Source organism: Bos indicus, chromosome 13, assembly GCF_029378745.1.
Source record: "Bos indicus isolate NIAB-ARS_2022 breed Sahiwal x Tharparkar chromosome 13, NIAB-ARS_B.indTharparkar_mat_pri_1.0, whole genome shotgun sequence".
Taxonomy (NCBI): Eukaryota; Metazoa; Chordata; class Mammalia; order Artiodactyla; family Bovidae; genus Bos; species Bos indicus.
In genome coordinates, this window is record NC_091772.1 from 64,651,428 (window position 1) to 64,671,822 (window position 20,395).

Consider the following 20,395-nt stretch of genomic DNA (forward strand, 5'->3'; position numbering starts at 1 on the left):
GGTCTGTCACAAACTGACACCAAAATACTCTGGTGAGCTTACTGGGAGGTGCCCAGGAGCTGTCAAGTGGACTTCCTCTTGGAGCCCGGCAGGAGGGAGGTGAAGGCTGGCCTGGCTAGTCATTCAGCTATTAAGACACATGCCATCTGAGAGTGGGCCAACCATCCTCCACCTAGAACAAGAATAGCCATGAGAAACTCTCGAGCCCGGATCTGAAGTTGGGTCTTTTTTGGATGCTAGAACAAAACATTAAAAAGAAAAGTTTTCTTGGAAGTCTGTCTTTCAATCTGGAAAATGAAATTTGGCTGCTTCTAAAGGACAATCTGTTCAATTGCTACCTCTACATCAAAGCTTCTCAGCAGCCACCAGGAGCCTTTCCAATTTTCTCAAAGAGGGAATCAGTTCTTGAGCTGGAAAGCGCAGACAGACAGACAGGCCAGCAACTGGACCTGGGTCACAATTTTCCCTCTGGGGGACAGCTCAGAGCTGAGGATGGGAAAAGAGCTGGCATATGACTGACTCCCTCTACCCACTGGGGTCAGAACAGAAAAGCACGGGCTAAAGCCCTGAAAAACAAGATCACTGAAAGTTTGTGAACAACTCAACAAACAGCAGATTCTTTAGCTTTATGAAATGTCTTTAAACACTTCAAAGTTAAAACCTGCTATAGGTCCTCCCATGATCACAAGGTATTCCCATAATCACATTTAGCTCCAGTACACATTCAGTGCACTATTATGTGAAGCTAGATACTTTCTTCCTCAACATCAGTTGAGTAAAATTAAATTAATTCATTACTGCTATGAGGCAGCAGTGCTAACATAGTTGCATGTTTTATGAAGACACTGGGGTCAGACATCCTGATTCAAAACCTTAACTCCACTTCTTTCTTGCTATGTGACTCTGGGCAAAGTTACCTGTCAGTATCTGTTTTCTTCTCTATAAAAATGGGAGAATAAGAGAACTTACCTTAAGAGGGTTTTTGTGAGGAATAAATGAGATAAGGCCTATAGAACATTTAACAAAGTGGTTAATGTTTAATAGGTACTCAATAAACACTCACTTTTGTGAACGTTTTTTGAATTTTGTGAATTCACCAGAGTTCCCTGGTGGCTCAGTTGGTAAGGAATCCACCTGCACTGAGGGAAACCTAGTTTCAATCCCTGGGGAGGGAAGATCACCGGAGGAGGGCATGGCAACCCACTCTAGTATTCTTGCCTGGAGAATCCCCATGGACAGAGGAGCCTGATGGGCTACATCCATGGGGTCGCAAAGAGTCAGACACAACTGAGCAACTAAGCACAGCACACAAACATTCACTATTGTTTTTTAGTGAATTGTTTAAACAGTAGTGTTTAAACTATCTTTGAAAAAACTCATTCAGATTTCATCTATTGATGATGAACCTCAATCTTTTTTTCTTCAAGTGTTAAAAAAATACATCATAAACTTATACAAACTTGATATTTTGATAGCTGAGTATTAGTAGCAGAAAGAGATGAAGGTAGAACCTCAATTTTATTAACTCAAAATTGACTCATTAAGTCTCCTCTCCAAGGTATGAGGGCTCTTAGGGCTAAAAACAAAGCAGTTTGCAGACAACAGTGTGGTTTTAGGCACAAGCTTTACTGACTGGCTGACCACCTCTGCCCCAAAAGAGCTCTTTATAATGGAACTGATCTCCAAAACACCAGTTAGCAAACACTGCGTGCTCACAGAGGGTACACTAGTTTATGCCACAGTGACATCCTCAGAACATCTTGGAAACAACAGTGGACTATTAAGGTATCTCCCCCGTCAGAATCCTCAGCATCTAGGTCTCTAGATCAAGACCTCTGAACACTTTGGCTCTGACATGACAGAGTATTTGTAGCTTTGGCATTTTATGAGGACTTGTCCCAGAGGCTGACAGGCATACGTTTACTAAGTAAAGAACTCAACCTTCATGACATACAACTGGCCTCACTTTTGTTGGAAGAGTGAGAATGACACCTACCACTACCTAAGGCTCTCTATCCTTTTAAAAAGCTACTGAATTCACAGGACTCTAAAAGTAAAGCCCTAAAATACCAAAAATCCAAGGCAGCAATAGCCACTTAACAGATGTAATCTTGGGAAGCAATACACACACACACTCTCTTCTTTTACCCCAAACTTGTCTGGCCTACTCTTTAGAATCCAAAATGCAAGAAAGTCAGTCTCATTACTTTATAGATACTCTTTGTCTGCCTCTAAGTGGTACTTTTCAGATTTTCTCCCTTTGTATTCACTGGCCACAATTTGGAACCACTTTGGTTTGATTCTGAAATTTAATCTAACCGCAAATGACAAAGAAGGACCACAATGGGGCATAATACAAATGAACGTAAGTCTGAAAGGTAATTCTCAAAGTGAGTCTCAGAAAACCTGAAATAACAGTGCTATCACTGAAAAATGTACTGCCTCCCCAGGTAACTACTTCAAAGGGTAAGGTTAGAACAAAGCTCACTGAGGTGTACACATTTTAATAATATATAAACAGCAGTTCCCCAAATTAATAGAACACATCATAGAGGTAGTTCTCAATTAAAAATTATAAAATACAAAGAATTATAAAACACAAAATGTTAAAATGTACTATAATTCTATCTTGCAATTGTATTCATTCACAGGCAATAGGTTATAGCAGAAAAATTCCTGGATTTTAAGCCAGATGACATAGGATCAAGGCTTGAGTAGTAAGCAACTTTGGGTAAATCACTTAGCCTCTTTAAGTTTCAATTGTTTCTGAAAATAAAACAAAAATTAAAATAAGAATATAAGCCCTCCAGTCTTCCAAGGTTTTATAACCCCAAAAGGAAACAAATGTAAAAGCATGTAAGTGTGAATTATTAAAATGTAATGGATACTCATTTTAATTAACTTTTATTTTTATAAGTAGTCTACAACAGATTATAAATTGAAACATGATACATTAAGTATGTAATAATAGTCTCATTACTTAATATTATATTAACTCAAGAATATTTAATAAGGATTAGCTAAACAAAGACAGCTAGTAAACATCCTTTCAAAATAATTTTAAGTTTATGAGATATTTAATATTAAATAGATGTCTAGGAGGAAGTTTTAAAAAGATCTAAAGAAAAATACTTTAGCACACAGACCTAAACTACTTAAGAAAAATCCAGCTTCTAAAATTAATAGTTTCTTCATCATGTAGAGAAAGAATATTTTATTTCAGACTAATTTCTCCTAAAATAAAAAATTGCTAGAGGTGAAAAAGCAGCAGGAAGGTTTTCTTTCTTCACTATGAGTAAATAGGAAATGGAAGGCAGATACTAAATTAGGATTACAACTCAGCATAGTATTTTAAGTTTCTAATACAATATCAATCTGCTGAAAGTAAATCAACAAAACAACTTGCACCTAATTTTAAAAAATAGTAAATAAAGCTGCATCTCTTTCTTCATTGTTGTTAACATAATTAAATATTAATTATTTGCTGTCCATAAAAAATATGAAGAACATATAGTTAAGTGTTTGTTGCTTTGAGGATAATGGCTATTACCACAAGAGGTTCACAGCACACATTTCCTTCCAAAATCTGTAGAACTGGAAACAGTTGAAACTTTCCCAATGACTTTATAAGTATCTGCTTTAAATGACTTGTTTATAACAACAACAGTTTACAGCATCAAAATGATTTTTGTATTGATACAATCAACTGCTAGTGATGATCATCTAAACCAGAAAAACTTACAGAAAGTAATTTATCAATGGGATAAAAATCATAAAATTATACGTAACTTTTGACCCAACAGTCCTTTTACAGAAAGAAGAAAAATCATGACGCATATTCCAGGATTAACTAAAACAATTATAAACTAGAAATAAAAGAGGAATCACTGGCTAAAAGTTCATGTCAAAATTGCTACGTAAAACATCCAGAATGTAAAACGGTATGTTTACTCTGAATACTCTTATGTAAAACATGCATATGTGGACAAAGGGGATGATAATGTTGAAGTACTGGACGAATTTTTACTTTTTTTTTCCCCAAATGCTTAATTTTTCCCAAATAAAACATCTTATTTATAAGGTTCTTTTGGCCTCTGTTTATTTGATTAGGAGAAAAATAGGAAGCTTTTATTATATATCCTGTGCAAGAAAAACTGTTTCACTAGTACCTTAAAAAAGAGCACTATCTGACCAAGACACAAACACAAAAATGAACAGTAGATTCATTTTCCTTTTCAGAACTTTCAAAAACAGTAACTTACTTAGAAAGAATTCCTCGAAGTCAGTTTTCTCCACACAGCTGGTATACATGCGCAGGGCTGCAATCTTAATTTTCTAGACAAAGAGAATAAAACAAACTCAAGACATGACCAAGTGAATGCTCTGGTACCATCAGATGTGGGTCACAGAATTTTATACATTTTCAACTAGAAGGATGGGTCCAAACCTGTCTCTAGGCAAATTTAATCGCTAAACAATACAGGTAGCTTTATTTTATTAAATCAAGACATTCAGACTTCAAAAAATCCTAGATTTTATGATTTTAGCATCAAAATGTCAAAAAGCTTTTTCTAATCTTTAGAGGAAATATATCCTTTAATTCAAACCCATTTTACCACATTTGAGCCTCTAAACCATAGTTCAGAACCATCCATATTAACTCTTTATAATCTGAAACCCTTTATATTAAAAAGAAAATTACCCATTCTCCTGACCAAAATCAAGCAAAACCCTCAATCATTTGATCATCCCTCAGACGCACTATTATCTATTCCATAAGTCTTTTTTTTCCCCTGAAGAGAGGGGGTCATTTTTTCCTGTATTTTCCCTAGTTTTATAGTTTGCTGATCCTAACAGAATACTATGTTTATAAATTTGTTGGATCATGGAGAAAGCAAGGGAATTCCAGAAAAACATTTACTCCTGCTTCATTGACTGCACTAAAGCCTCTGACTGTGTGGATCACACAAATTGTGAGAAATTCTTAAAGAGATGGGAGTACCAGACTATCTTACCTGTCTCCTGAGAAATCTGTATGCAGGTCAAGAAGCAATAGTTATAACCAGACATGGAACAAGAGTGGGAAAGGAGTACATCAAGGCTGTATACTGTCACCCTGCTTATTTAACTTCTATGCTGGGCTGGATGAATCACCAGCTGGAATTAAGATTAAGATATCAACAACCTCATATATGCAGATGATACCACCGTAATGGTAGAAAGTGAAGAGGAACTAAACAGCCTCTTGATGAGGGTGAAAGAGGAGAGTGAAAAAGCCGGCTTGAAACTCAACTTTCAAAAAACTAAGATCATGGCATCTGGTTCCATCACTTCATGACAAATAGAAGGGGAAAAAGTGGAAGCAGTGACAGATTTTATTTTCTTGGGCTCCAAAAGCACTGTGGATGGTGACTGCAGTCGCGAAATTAAAAGACACTTGCTCCCTGGAAGGAAAGTTATGACAAACCTAGACAGCATATTAAAAAGCAGAGACATCACTTTGCCGACAAAGGTCCATAGAGTCAAAGATATGGGGAGCAGTCAAGTATGGGTGTGAGAGTTGAACCATAAAGAAGGCTGAGTGCTGAAGAACTGTGGTGCTAGAGAAGACTCTTGAGAGTCCCTTGGACAGCAAGAAGATCAAACCAGTCAACCCTAAAGAAAATCAACACTGAATATTCATTGGAAGGACTGTTACTGAAGCTAAAGCTGAAGCTCCAATACCCTTGCCACGTGATGCAAACAGCTGACTCATTGGAAAAGACCCTGATACTGGGAAAGACTGAAGGCAAAAGGAGAAGGGGGCGACAGAGAATGAGACAGTTAGATAGTATTACTGACTCAACAGACATGAATTTGAGCAAACTCCAGGAGATAGTGGAGGACAGAGGAGTCTTATGTGCTACAGTCCATGGGGTCACAAAGAGTTGGACAAAACTTAGCAACTGAACAACAACAATAACCACAGCAACTCTTTTTAAATGAGTTTCTAATGAATATAAAATATAGTAAAAGGATCAACTGTTTACTATTCCCCAAAACACTAAGAATTCTCATAGAATCTTAATCTGAGTGATTTTAATTTATTCATGAGCTGTATACTGAAGATTTGTATATTTTACTGTATGTACATTATATTTTCAAAAAAATAAATCTAAAAATGAAAAGTAAATTTTTATGAACTGTAGGTCTGAAGACCAACTCAGTGCTAAAGGAACAAGAATTTCTAAGGACTTTCAAAATATTTCCTTAAGGATACAATTAGTGTATCAACAAAAGACTTGTAGAAGCTTATTTTTCTTTAAAATGACAGAGAAAATTACTCAAATATGCACAGACTAAATATATATATATATATGCAAATGATGTAGCAACTGAGGAAAAACCAACCTAGAATTTTAGCAGAGCAGTTTTGTTATTAAGGTTCAACGTCACCAAGGATATACTATATCCACTACTACATAATATTCATATCTCAGTTTCTCATGGGCAGAAATACCTGTTATAAAATAAAGTATTATGTCTTTGATTGCAATTAAGATTTGTTATTTGCTAATTTGAAATGTTATATTTTCAATGTTTTTTAGCCTAAAGTTCATATGGGGGAAAACCAAACAACATATAACCAATGGAAATTAGGTACATTTTTATGGGCAATAAATCAGTGTTAGAAGCCCACATTTAAACAAAACTCCAAGGGAAGAGCAATTTAAACTTAAAAGCAAGCAGAATGATACATAAAGATAAGAGCAGAAATTAATGAAACTGAAAACAAAAATAATACAGAAAATCACAGGCCAAAGCTGATTCTTTGAAAACATCAATAAAATTGACAAGGAATAAAAAGAAAAAACAGGGACTTCCCTGATGGTCTAGTAGTTAAGACTCTGAGCTCCCAATGCAGGGGACCTGGGTTCAATCCCTAACAGGGCACTAGATCCCACATCCGCAACTAAGAGTTTGCCTGCTGCGACTAGAAGATCTTGCATGCTGCAGCTAAGATCAGAGATCCCTTGTGCTGCAACTAAGACCCAATAAATAGATAAATACATATTTTTCTAAAAATAAAAGAAAGAAAAAACAGAGAAGACATGAGTTACCAGTATCGGAAATCAGAGAATAGAGGGAACATCACTATATATCCTAAAGATGGTAATAGGATAATATTATGAACAACTTTAAGTAAATAAACATCATTATTTTAGATGAAGTGGACAAACTCACTGAAAGATACAAGCTACCAAAGCTCACAAGAATAAATAAATAACATGAATAGTCGTATCTCTGTTTTTTGGCCACTACATGTAGCATGCGAGATCTTATTTCCCCAACAGGGAACCCCGAGCTCCTTGCAGTGGAAGCATGGAGTCTTAACCACTGGACCACCAGGGAAGTCTTCCTACCTCTATTTTAAAAACTGGATTTGTTGTTAAAAATCTTCCCAGAAAGCTCCAGGCTTGAGGGCATCACTAGAGAATTCTATCAAATATCTAAAGAAATGATGTCAAATCTACATAAACTCTTGCAGGAAAAAAGCAAGGAATACATCCCAGCTCATTCTATGATCCAACATTACCCTGGTATCAAAACCAAAGACATCAAAAAACAAACAAACAAACAAAAAACCCTAAGATATCAGAAGAAAACAAAACAGTAAAACCATAGTCTTCATGAACACAGATCCAAAACTCCTTAACAAAATACTAACAAATCAAATCCATCAGTATTTTTAAAGGAGAACATATGATCAACTGGAATTTATCCCAGGAATTTCAAGTTAATTCGACATTCACAAATCAGTGTAATTCACCATATCAGCAACCTAAAAAAGCAGCATGTTTCACTTTTTAACACCTACAGGTTGGGGGAGTATTTTATATAGAAGCACTGGTCTGTACCATTGCCAAACTAATGATATCCTAATGATACCATTATCCAAATGACTTGGCCTTGACAGGCCTATTATTATCCTTGAAACAGAGTGTTTAGGACATCTGTAGGCTCTTCATTTCAGTCAACAAATAATTTATTGAGCGCCTAATTCAGTGCCTAACACTAATTTGGACACTAGGAAATACAGCAATAAACAAAGCAGTTAAAAACTCCTTTCATGGAACTTAAGGCCTAGTTTAACTATCATGACACTTTTAAAATTTTTCTTTTTTATTTTAGGCCTCACCTTGTGGCATACGCCCCCTGCATTGGGAGCAAAGAGTCTTAACCAGTGCATGGGTGCCCAGGGAAGTCCCAACACAGTTATAATTTCAAGTAAAATTCCTAATGGCCTATGTCAAAATTTTTTTTAAATCTGCAGTTTCCTTTCAATTCTTATATACAGTCTTCTGGTTCATAATTAATGACTTTGCCTAAGGAAAGGCACACTTGCCTGCAAGGCCCCACATCATTCCTTGAGAAAGAGGTTTTTCCCCACCACACGTTCATGAAGCAAGCATTCATTACAAATAATGAAGACCTCACCAGATTGGCCAGTGTATTTATACAGTGCTCATACTGTGGCAATGAGGAGCATTTTATAGTTCCTCACTTTTCCTGCAGCAAAGCCAAGCCTTTATACTTGGGTGAGCCATTTTCCTGGACAAATCTCTAAAGCAAGTCCCTTAAGACCATCACACAGGGACTGGAAATAACAACTCGGGGAAAGAACCTCTTCAAGACTCATGTGTTAATATAAGTTAAGGAAGTAGGTGGACTAAATTTCCATCCAGTCAATACAAATTGTTCTGGTCCTCGGATGACTTCATGTTTATTTCATTCTAACTTTGGAAGACTCCATCAGTCTAATTGACTAAAACACAAGCACCTAAGACAGTTTTGGGAAATGAAAATCAGCTTTCCCAATAACTGATGCCGTTTGTACCATCCTACAAGATGAAAAACGAATCTAGTAAAAGGCTTGCACTCACAGCTATGTGAGTTGGAAGGGGCTTTGAAGTCATTTGAACTTTCTCTTCTGTACTGGAATTCCTTCTCCAGCATTCTTGATTCATGGTCAACTATCTGGGCCCCTGTTCAAACAAGCCCAATGACCTTGTGAGGCTACCTAGTCCACTGGAGGACAATTCTTGTTAGATTTTTGTTATACTGAACATAAATCTGCTTCATGTAACATTCATTAAACATGATCTGCACGCTGGAACACCTCAGAGTAAGTCTCTCCTTTTTTTTTAGTATATTTATTTATGTATTTAGGAGAAGGCAATGGCAACCCACACCAGTACTCTTGCCTGGAAAATCCCATGGACAGAGGAGCCTGGTAGGCTGCAGTCCATGGGGTCGCAAAGAGTCAGACACGACTGAGCGACTTCACTTTCACTTTTCACTTTCTTGCACTGGAGAAGGAAATGGAAACCCACTCCAGTGTTCTTGCCTAGAGAATCCCAGGGACGGGGGAGCCTGGTGGGCTGCCGTCTATGGGGTCACACAGAGTCGGACACGACTGAAGTGAGTTAGCAGCAGCAGCATTTATGTATCTGGCTGCACCGGATCCTAGCTATGGCAAACGGGATCTTCAGTTGTGACACTTGAATTCCTAGTCATGCCATGTGGGATCCAGTTCCCTGACCAGGGACTGAACCCAGGCGCCCTGCACTGGGAGCAGAGAGTCCCAACCACTGGACCACAAGGGAAGTCCCTCTCCTTTTTTTTTTACATTTCTTCCTCAAATATCTGAGAAGAACCATTAGTCTCCTCTTTCCAGGGAAAGTATCCCTATTTCCTTCAACCACTCTTCATTCAAGTTTCTGAAGGCTTCACAAGGCTCACTGCCCATTTGTGAATGCATTCCAGTTTGTCAGTGTCCTTCAGAACAGGAATAACTTTTGGCTTAATGCTAATCTGGAAACTGCCTATTCAATGACATGTGGCTAAATCTGTTAAATGTTATCCTTATCTTAACCTGATACTGTTCCATAAAGATAATGAAAAAAAATGGTTATTTCGCGATAGTCAAATAGGTAAGGAAAAGCCACATTTAAATTCCTGAATACGCATCTAGAAAAAAAATGGAACCACACTCAAAAACATTACATAAAAAGATGGAGGAAAGATGGCTGACAATGCTGATGTGGAGAGACAAGCAGACATTTTATTCCCTAATGAAAGACATGTGAAAAGACAAAATTCAAAGATTCTTGCCAGTGCAACCCCAATACAAGTGTCTGCCACAGACTTCTGAGTCAACATTTGCTGAAAAAGGCTCTTTCAAAATGGAAAGCTGTACCTACATTTTCCCACCCAAATTATACTAGAATGTCATACTTTGATGTTTTGATGTCACAAAAATGAAGGTTATATGGCAACAGATGCTGCCACATCACAAAAGATTTTTTAAATGCAATTAGAGACTTAGTTGAGGTCACAAGGGAACCAAGAAAAATTAGAGACTAACTTAAACTAAAACAGTGAAGAAATTTTCCTGATGATTTAGTAATCCTCCAAATGGTAGCCAACTTTCCCTCTGGAATCATAAAAATACAGACGAGACAAAGCATATGGAAGCAACCAAGTGGAACTCAACCATCAAGAAATTAATAAAACAGTCAATTTTTTTCTCTTCTCTTTTTTTCTTTCTGCTCTTATTTCCCTTTTAATTTCTTACTTTCAAACAAAACACTTAAGCTTTTAAATCCAAATGCTAGGATTGCAAATCTTTTTTTTAATAGAAGAAAAGATCCTGCTTAATATTACCAAATATACCAATGACTATCATTTGTCAAGGAATTATGATGTAAAAAGAGATAACTTTAAAGAGCATAAATAGTATTTCATTAATGATTAAGAAGGCACTTCATAACCTTAGGGTCTCAAGAACATTATTATAACCGAGTATATGTGTCTTATCTTCTATACTTTTCAAAGCCCGTTATAGACAAAATGCTGGTAGAATCACTGTTTAATTTATGTAAAAGGGAGGGTATAGAAAAAAGCCTGTATGTGTTGCAGTTAGAACTGTTAGGAAGACAGCCAGATGTTTTAAGAGAAAACTAAAAGTAGAGTCCACAATAAAACTGAAGTTCTATAATAATTTGACTACAACTTGTTAAAATGGTGTAAGTGAAATAATTTAGTCATTCTGAGGAAAGCTATGGTGTTTTCTAGAAAAGTCTTCTCTACTGCTTTGTATTGGTTTGCTTTGATTATGACTTATGACTATAACTTATGACTGATCAGGCTCATCCAACATTCTAGCAACCTTGAAAAGTATTAAAAGGTACTTTTGCCATAACTGTAGAAAGAAATGGAGAAGGCAATGGCACCCCACTCCAGCACTTTTGCCTGGAAAATCCCATGGACAGAGAAGCCTGGTAGGCTGCAGTCCATGGGGTCGCTAGAGTCAGACACGACTGAGCGACTTCACTTTCTTTCACTTTCCACTTTCATGCATTGGAGAAAGAAATGGCAGCCCACTCCAGTGTTCTTGCCTGGAGAATCCCAGGGACGGGGAGCCTTGCTGGGCTGCCGTCTATGGGGTCGCACAGAGTCGGACACAACTGAAGCGACTTAGCAGCAGCAGCAGTAGAAAGAAACAGTAGTACTAGAAGATAACTGGGCTGAGAAAAATCCAGTGACTTGTATTTTATTACTTTAATTGGTTAGAGCATTTCTATAAAAGTCCAGAGGCAGCAGCACCTGATGCAAAGAGGACATTCACTCATTTATAGCAAGTACTATATAACAGATACTGTGCGAGGCCAAGATCTCATGAGGAATGACACAGCAGACAGCCCTCCATAATATGAATTATAATAAATCACAGAATTTTAAAAATGCTCATTAACAAAATTTTAAAGAAAATCACTACCATGACATACAGAAAATCACTTATGAATCATAGAAAGTAATGTTTCCTTAAGAACACTGCCCATCAGAACATTTGGCCCATCTAACTTCTTAGAACTTATTTATATAGCATTCACGTGGCAAAGATCTGGAAAGACCAGTCTTATTCGATTGCCTGCTACTGAGATACTTCTAAGGAATCAAGTTAAGGGAGTAGAGGCAGTCTTTCAGCCCTACATGCTATATAGACCTGACTTAGAATGGGAGACAAGGGGATACAACATGTTTTAAAGCTCTCAAAATAATACATTCATTTCACAAAAAGCAAAGCAGAAGCTTTAAAAAAAAAAATCTTCTGCAAGGAGAAGAAAGCATAAAGCTCAAAAAGAAAAATGAGAAAAACTTAGACTTTACCCATTTACTGTATTTCAGAGGTCCTGTGAATCCCATGGCTTCTATTATCTTTGTGAAAGCACCAACCTTCTCCTCAACAGGCTGTGGTGAATCCTTGGTAGAAGAAAGCTATTTAATAAAAAAGAAGAAATCAAAAATCAGTTGCAAGAAAAATTTCTTAAAAGAATGCTTTTATTTCTCGTTAGGTCTAAGGGGAATTTTTATTGGTTAGCTTTTTTTCACCCAGAATTTTTAATTCTCATTTTTATGGGTACTTCTTCACTCAGTACAAACATATCTGGAATCCTAATCGATGTCCTCCAAATTCCAAAGCAAACATACCCACCCCATTTAGGTTCTATAGAAAAGAGTATTTTAAAAAAGAAATCTTGACCGCCCCCCAACTCCCAAAGAACAATTCTGAGAAGAGGAATGTTCTATGTTTATTGACATTATAGGAAAAGGAAAGAAAAATATTATCTGAAAGCAGACAAAATCAAAGACATAATCAACCAAAGCAAGCACTGAAAACATGTTTTTAAATTCCTGTATTTTTAGTATAACAAATTTTATTAAAGACTATAGATACATTTGTCTAGTCAAGGCTATGGTTTTTCCTGTGGTCATGTATGGATGTGAGAGTTGGACTGTGAAGAAGGCTGAGCACCAAAGAATTGATGTTTTTGAACTGTGGTGTTGGAGAAGACTCTTGAGAGTCCCTTGGACTGCAAGGAGATCCAACCAATCCATTCTGAAGGAGATCAGCCCTGGGATTTCTTTGGAAGGAATGATGCTAAAGCTGAAACTCCAGTACTTTGGCCACCTCGTGCGAAGAGTTGACTCACTGGAAAAGACTCTGATGCTGGGAGGGACTGGGGGCAGGAGGAGAAGGCTGGATGGCATCACTGACTCGATGGACGTGAGTCTGAGTGAACTCCAGGAGTTGGTGATGGACAGGGAGGCCTGGTGTGCTGCGATTCATGGGGTCGCAAAGAGTCGGACACAACTGAGCGACTGATCTGATCTGATAGATACATTTTGTAGTTCACAGAAAAACTCCATGGAAAACCTTTCTAATGCTAAGCCTCTCTAAATGAAGCCAGGCTATCTAACTAATAAGAAATTGTCCAGAAGTTAAATATTACATTAAAAAAAAAAAAAAAAAACCTATGAATTTTCCTCTCAAGTGCTTTTTAAGCTAGAGAGTATAATGGAAGAAATACAAGACATGGGATCAGAAGCCTTAGGTTCCAATATTCAGCTGGTCTGTCTCCTCCCATCCTTGTGACCCTAGGCAAGTTACTTTACTTCCCTAAACTTCATCATCTGCATTCAATAAAATTTCTTGCCTCATCCAGGTAACAATTTTGCTGAATTTCAAATAAGAATACTTGTGTGAAAGCATGCCACTGACATAGAAAGAACTCATTAAAGTCTCACCTTACTCGTGGTATGATACTTCCTCCTCAGCTCAATGTCTACTCCAGGAATTTGTACTGATCCACCACATGCTAGGGCCTGGCTCATCTGGAGTCCCAGGAGATATGAGGGAAAAAAAAAAAAACCAGATGTAAGCAACACTGAGCACACACTTAGAAGGTTATTGTGAGCAGAGATACTTCAAAGTAAAAAATATAGAATCTTTCTAACCTTCCTTAACCCAGTTCCTAATGGTTATCTGGTACATACTCAACAAACATCTGATGAATACCTGAATAAATTAAAGAATATAAAATACCTTTCACAAAATGCTATGCTATGCTATGCTAAGTCACTTAAGTCGTGTCCGACTCTGTGCGACCCTATAGACGGCAGCCCACCAGGCTCCCCCGTCCCTGGGATTCTCCAGGAAAGAACACTGGAGTGGGTTGCCATTTCCTTCTCCAATGCATGAAAGGGAAAGTGAAAGTGAAGTCGCTCAGTCGTATCCGACTCTTAGCAACCCCATGGACTGCAGGCTACCAGGCTCCTCCGTCCATGGGATTTTCCAGACAAGAGTACTGGAGTGGGGTGCCATTGCCTTCTCCTTCACAAAATATGTACACAATAAGTAGTAGAAGTTTTCATCATCATTGTCAACATCACTGTTGTGCAGATCAGAATTGTCTTCCTTCTACATTTGTGCTGCATTTGAAAGCACTTTGGCAATATAACAGCCACTGAAAGTGAAAGTCGCTCAGTCCTGTCTGACTCTTGGTGACCCCACAGCCTATACAGGCCATGGAATTTTCCAGGCCAGAATACTCGAGAGGCCTTTCCCTTCTCCAGGGGATCTTCCCAAACCCAGGGATTGAACCCAGGTCTCCTGCATTGGAGGTGGATTCTTTACCAGCTGAGCCAGAAGGGAAGCCCAAGAATACACGAGCGGGTAGCCTATCCCTTCTCCAGCAGGAATTCCCAACCCAGGAATCAAACCAGGGTCTCCTGCATTGCAGGCGGATCCTTTACCAACTGAGCTATCAGGGAAGCCATTATCTACAACTATTATGTGCCAGGCACTATGTAAGTGCCTTACGATGAATGTGCCTTGTATATAAGTGCCTTATGGAATCCTCACCATAATCCTACCAATATTGGTAATGTTATAATCAAGACCAATAAATATAATTTTGAAAATAAATTCCTATGGAAAAAATAATATGCAAGCAATCCTCCTTCTACCATTATTCACAAGAGTGAAAACTGGGGAATAAGTCCAATGAGAAATGAGGTGGTTAACTAAATTAAGGTTCAGTCACTCAATGGGAAATCAAATTATCAGATTTTTACTAGGCTTTATTTCTAAAGGCAGTTTTAGGCTCCCACCAAAGTACAGACAGCTCCCACATACCCCTTCCCACACATTTACAATATCTGCCACTATCAACATCCCTCAATACAGTGGTACATTTGTTACAATGGATGAACCTACACTGATACAACATTATCACCTAAAATCCACAGTTTACAAGAGATTATTATTTAGCAACATGAAAACACATTTATGCATAAAATTATAGGTAGATACACAAATGCATATGTGCAAGTCTAAAACTGGAACCTATTATACAGAGTGAAGTAAGCCAGAAAGAAAAATACCAATACAGTATACTAACGCATATATATGGAATTTAGAAAGATGGTAACAATAACCCTGTGTACGAGACAGCAGAAGAGACACCGATGTATAGATCAGTCTTATGGACTCTGTGGGAGAGGGAGAGGGAGAGGGTGGGGAGATTTGGGAGAACAGCATTGAAACATGTATAATATCATGTATGAAACGAGTCGCCAGTCCAGGTTCGATGCACGGTACTGGATGCTTGGGGCTGGTGCACTGGGACGACCGAGAGGGAGGGTAGGGGAGGGAGGTGGGAGGAGGGTTCACGATGGGGAACGTGGGTATACCTGTGGTGGATTCATTTCGATATTTGGCAAAACTAATACAATATTGTAAAGTTTAAAAATAAAATAAAATTTAAAAAAAATAAAATAAAATGGAATACACAGAAATGAATTATTTCACTATGCTGGTAGAATATGCAAGAGTTTAGGAACCTAGTTTCCATACTCTCAGTACTATTATATTTTCTTTACAATATAAAGTGGTGGGGAAGGAGTAGCAGGAGGATTCCTTTCTGTTTTATTCCAAGAGAAGGGACACACTGAAATGAAAATGATTTTTCCTTTAATACTAATGAAGGAAAAAATGGAATTTCTAAATGTGGAGAGTTACTATTTACTTTTCTTTCCAAACAAGAATATTAAAAGATTAGTCAGGATTCTTCTGGTCAGTGCCAAGGACTTACACTTAAATTCATAGGTATCAAGAAGGCTGTGTAACACTAAACACAGAACAACGCCTATTGTATCTCATACATCAATGTAATGGCCCACTGGAACATGAAACACTTAAACAGGTTCAAGGAACACAACCAACAGCCTCAACAAGCTGTGCTTTGGGGCACATTATATTAAATGACATGATCTTTTTCTTCCCCAGAAAACATCTAGTTTCCCCACACCTAAACATACCTATAAACACATACATTTACTTTTTTGTACTACCCATTCTTGCCCTTGCCCCCTAAAAAAGATTCCCTTGACCTTTAAAAACATTAATTTTTCCTCTGTTTAAACCAAAAAGATATCAAATAACTTTTTGTAAAGAAAAAAAGAGAGAGAAAATACCCCAAAATACTCACTGTCACTTTTTCAAAGAGGCCTTCTCTGACTGTTGTATCTAAAACAGTTTTTTTGTCATCCCATGATTCTCTATCATAGCAGTAGCCAGTTCATTTCATTCACAGTACTCATTACAATGTACAAGTATATTTTTATTACACATATATTTATTTTCTATCACCACCACCAAAAACATCCATGAGGGTAGGAACTAGCTGTATTACCAGAATCAAGTACAGTGCATTATACACAGCAAACACTTAAATATTTGTTGAATGAACAAACCTAGCCACTTGTAAGGTTACTTCTTATTATATGCTTCTTCATAAATGTATTTATTTTATGTTTTAGCTACACTGGGTCTTCCCTGCTGCACAGGGTCTACTCTTTGTTGCAGTACACAGGCTTCTCATAGCTGTGGCTTCTCTTGTTTCGAAGCACAGGCTCCAAGCCTGTGGGTTCTGTAGTTGGGGCACATGAGCGTAGCTGCCCCTCGGCATTGTGGGATCTTCCCCTACCAGGGATGAAAGGGATCAAACCTGCATCCTCTGCATTGGGAGGCAGATTTTTATCTACTGAACCACCAGGGAAGCCCTTATTATATATCCTTCTTCTTCTTATCTACACACATATCATGCACACATGTTTCCTCCAACTTTTATTAAATACCCATAATATGCCAGCCTTTGTGCCAGGTTTTAAGATAAAACAATCCCTATGGAGCTCATAACCTTGTGGAGAAGAGAAAGAAAATTCACTTTACTTTCGTATTTTAAAATGTTTAAAGACCACCCACCAAACACACACACACACACACACACACACACACAAAGCATCAGAAAGGATATAGAGCAACTAGAACTCTCATACTCTGCTGATGGGAGTATAAAATGATACAATCACTTTGAAAAATTATTTAGCAGTATCTATGAAGCTGATGGAGAAGGCAATGGCACCCCACTCCAGCACTCTTGCCTGGAAAATCCCATGGACGGAGGAGCCTGGTAGGCTGCAGACCATGGGGTCGAGAAGAGTCGGACACGACTGAGCGACTTCACTTTCACTTTTCCCTTTCATGCACTGGAGAAGGAAATGGCAACCCACTCCAGTGTTCTTTCCTGGAGAATCCCAGGGACGGGGGAGCCTGGTGGGCTGCCGTCTATAGGGTCGCACAGAGTCGGACACGACTGAAGTGACTTAGCAGTAGCAGCATGAAGCTGAATGTATACACATTCTGTAAGATTCAACAATTCCATTTCTAAGTATATACCCCAATAGAAATGGGTATATATGCTCACAAAAACGTACACAAGAATGCTCAAAAGAGCCCTATTTATAAAAGCCCAACTAGAAACAATCTAAATATCCATCAATACATAAGTGGAAAAATTAATTGTGGTACAGTCAGACAACAAAATACTATACAACAATGAGAATGAATACACTACTACGACACAGAGTGACATAGATGAATTTCTAAAACAAAGCTGAATGAAAGCAGACAAACAAAAGAGAGTACATACCGTATGTTTGAAAGGCAAAACTACTCTGGTGTTCAAAGAGAAGATTGCTTAACTTTGGTTAGGGATAGAGACTAGAAGGGGATCAAGGAACTTCTGGGGTTCTATTTCTTGATGTGGGAGCTGGTTACGTTCACTTGGGGATAATTCATTGAGTCACATACTTATGACTTATGCCTTTTTGTATTTTTATTATACTTCAATAAAAAATAGAAATTTAGAGATCAAAAAGATCTGCAGTCATCAGAAAAGAGATCATGGGTAAGCCTTAAGATGACAGCAGCATAGAGAAGGTGAGTGAAAAAACAAAGGTGAGAAGCATGGGGTAGTGGAAGATAAAAAAACAGGGTTAGAAGCTCCAGCTCTGCCTATCTCATATGTTTGTTTTAGAACCAAATAAAATAATCTATGTAAAAGAGATGGGTAAACTTCGATGCATAAAACAAATATGAAAACCTGTTCCAGACAAATCCAATGGCAAACTCTTATGCAAGCAGCCCCTCATTAAGTGAAATGCTAAAATTTCACTCTTCTTTTTTGCTTCCAAAAAGGTTCTAAAAATGAAAAGACCTTCCTGATCTGAAAGAAATAGAGAAAGAGAGGAGGGAAAGAAGGAAGGAATGAATGGAGGGAAGGAGGGAAAAAGGGAAAAGGAGAGAAAGACTCAGCAATTCTTGAATATCTGGTCCTTTTAGCAAAACTATAAGCTCCACCAGGGCACAGTATATCTTATACTTATTTTATTTTCTGTCCCACTGCTCAACACCATTCCGGGCATGGAGTCAGCACTCAATAAAAACTAGGTGGGATTTTTTTTTTTTTTCTAAATAGAAGGACAATCTGGAGAAGGTCCAGAAAAGAACCACAGGAATGATCAAAGAGATGAATAAAAGGTCCTAGTGGAAAGGTTAAAACGAATTGAGGCTGTTTAGCTTGGAGAAAAAGCAATTAAAGAACTAAGGAGTAACTTAGAATAACAACACTTGAGCTGGAAGGAATCTCAGAGATCTTCTAAGTCCAACCTTTTCCTTTCACAGATGAGGAAACTAAGACCCAGGGAGAGGCTGCAACTTAAGGTAGTTTTAGGACAAAAAAAATTTTTTTTAAGTTTCCATTTACAAGATGAGGAGAAAATTTACCCAAGGAGCATGAACATAAATAGCAACAAAAACCATAGTTACAATTTACTAAAGATCTCCCATATGCCCAGCATCTGTATGCTGCTGTTTTACTTTTGTTATCTCACAGCAATCTTGCAAAGTTGATACTATTTTTTCCCCATTTTAGAAATAAGGACTCTAAGGCTCAAAGAAGTAAAGTTCATTAAGGGGTAAAACATATATTCAGAATTCTCTTCTTTCCCCTAGCTGATTTCAAAAACCTAAGTAGAGTTCAACATTGGCTAATGTACACTTAGCACCCAGATCTTAATTTCTAAATATTCCTAATATTCTTCTCCAATAAAAGGAACCAGTGCTCCCCAGGGACACTGTTGACTCTAGGACTAGAGCAAATTAAATACAGCATGAACCTGAAACATTTGTGGTGCCCAAGAAATACAGAAGTGTTCAAAAACTGAAGGAATATAGAAAAGAACTTGAAGAAGCTCTCAACGGCCAAACATGGGACAATTTGATCGACAAAATAAATAATGAGAATAGATTATAACTCACAGAATAAATATCCATTAGCTCATACTGATACAAACAAAATAATTGAATAAACAAATAAATGGAGAGGAAGTGACAGCTCATCGTTACAGGAGAATTCCAGTCAACAAATGGAGTAGGTATTGATGGAATTAGAAAATGACCATCAAGCAAACACCACAGTAATGACTACTGCAGTCAAGAACCATAAATAGAATTATCACATGATACAGCAATACCACTTCTAGCTAAATATAAAAAAAAAAAAAAAATTAAAAGCAGGAGCTTGAAAAGATATTTGCACACTTATCTTCACTGAAGCATTTTTCACAATAGCCAAGATGTGGAAGTAATCCAAATGCCCACTGACAGAACAATGGATAAAGAAACTGTAATATATAAATACAATGGAATATTATACAGCTTTAAAAAAAATCTTATCACATGCTGTAACACAAATGAACTTTGAAGACATAATGCCAAGCAAAATAAGTAACAAAAAGACAAATACTGTATGATTCCACTCATACGTAGCATTGTACTCAGTGTCTGACTCTTTTGTGACCCCCTGGACTGTAGCCTGCCAGGCTCTTCCGTCCATGGAATTTTCCAGGCAAGAATACTGGAGTGGGTTGCCATTTCCTACTCCAGGGCCAACCCAGGGATCAAACCCACATCTCTTGTGTCTCTTGTATTGGCAGGCAGGTTCTTTAGCACTAGCGACACCTGGGAAGCCCCACAGGTAGCATTAAAGCAGTCAAAATCATAGAAACAGAAAACTGGAAAGGTGGTTGCCAATGGCAGGCAGGGGTATACACTTTCAGTTTTGGAAGATGAAAAATCTCTAGATATATACTGTTTAACAATGTG

The 20,395-nt window shown here is 37.7% G+C and overlaps 1 protein-coding gene across 2 annotated transcripts in view; it reads right to left on the minus strand.

Moving 5' to 3' along the window:
• The window catches only part of UQCC1 (ubiquinol-cytochrome c reductase complex assembly factor 1), a 94,755-nt gene that overhangs the window by 58,279 nt on the left and 16,081 nt on the right, over nt 1-20,395 (minus strand). The window contains exons 3-5 of one of the 2 annotated variants that reach the window (XM_019972314.2): nt 13,633-13,719; nt 12,214-12,321; nt 4,263-4,335 (exon numbers count right to left, since the gene is read on the minus strand). In XM_019972314.2, coding sequence (XP_019827873.2) covers nt 4,263-4,335; nt 12,214-12,321; nt 13,633-13,719 — 268 coding nt within the window. The remainder of the gene's footprint in view (nt 1-4,262; nt 4,336-12,213; nt 12,322-13,632; nt 13,720-20,395) is intronic. The other variant, XM_070801564.1, reaches the window with a different exon arrangement.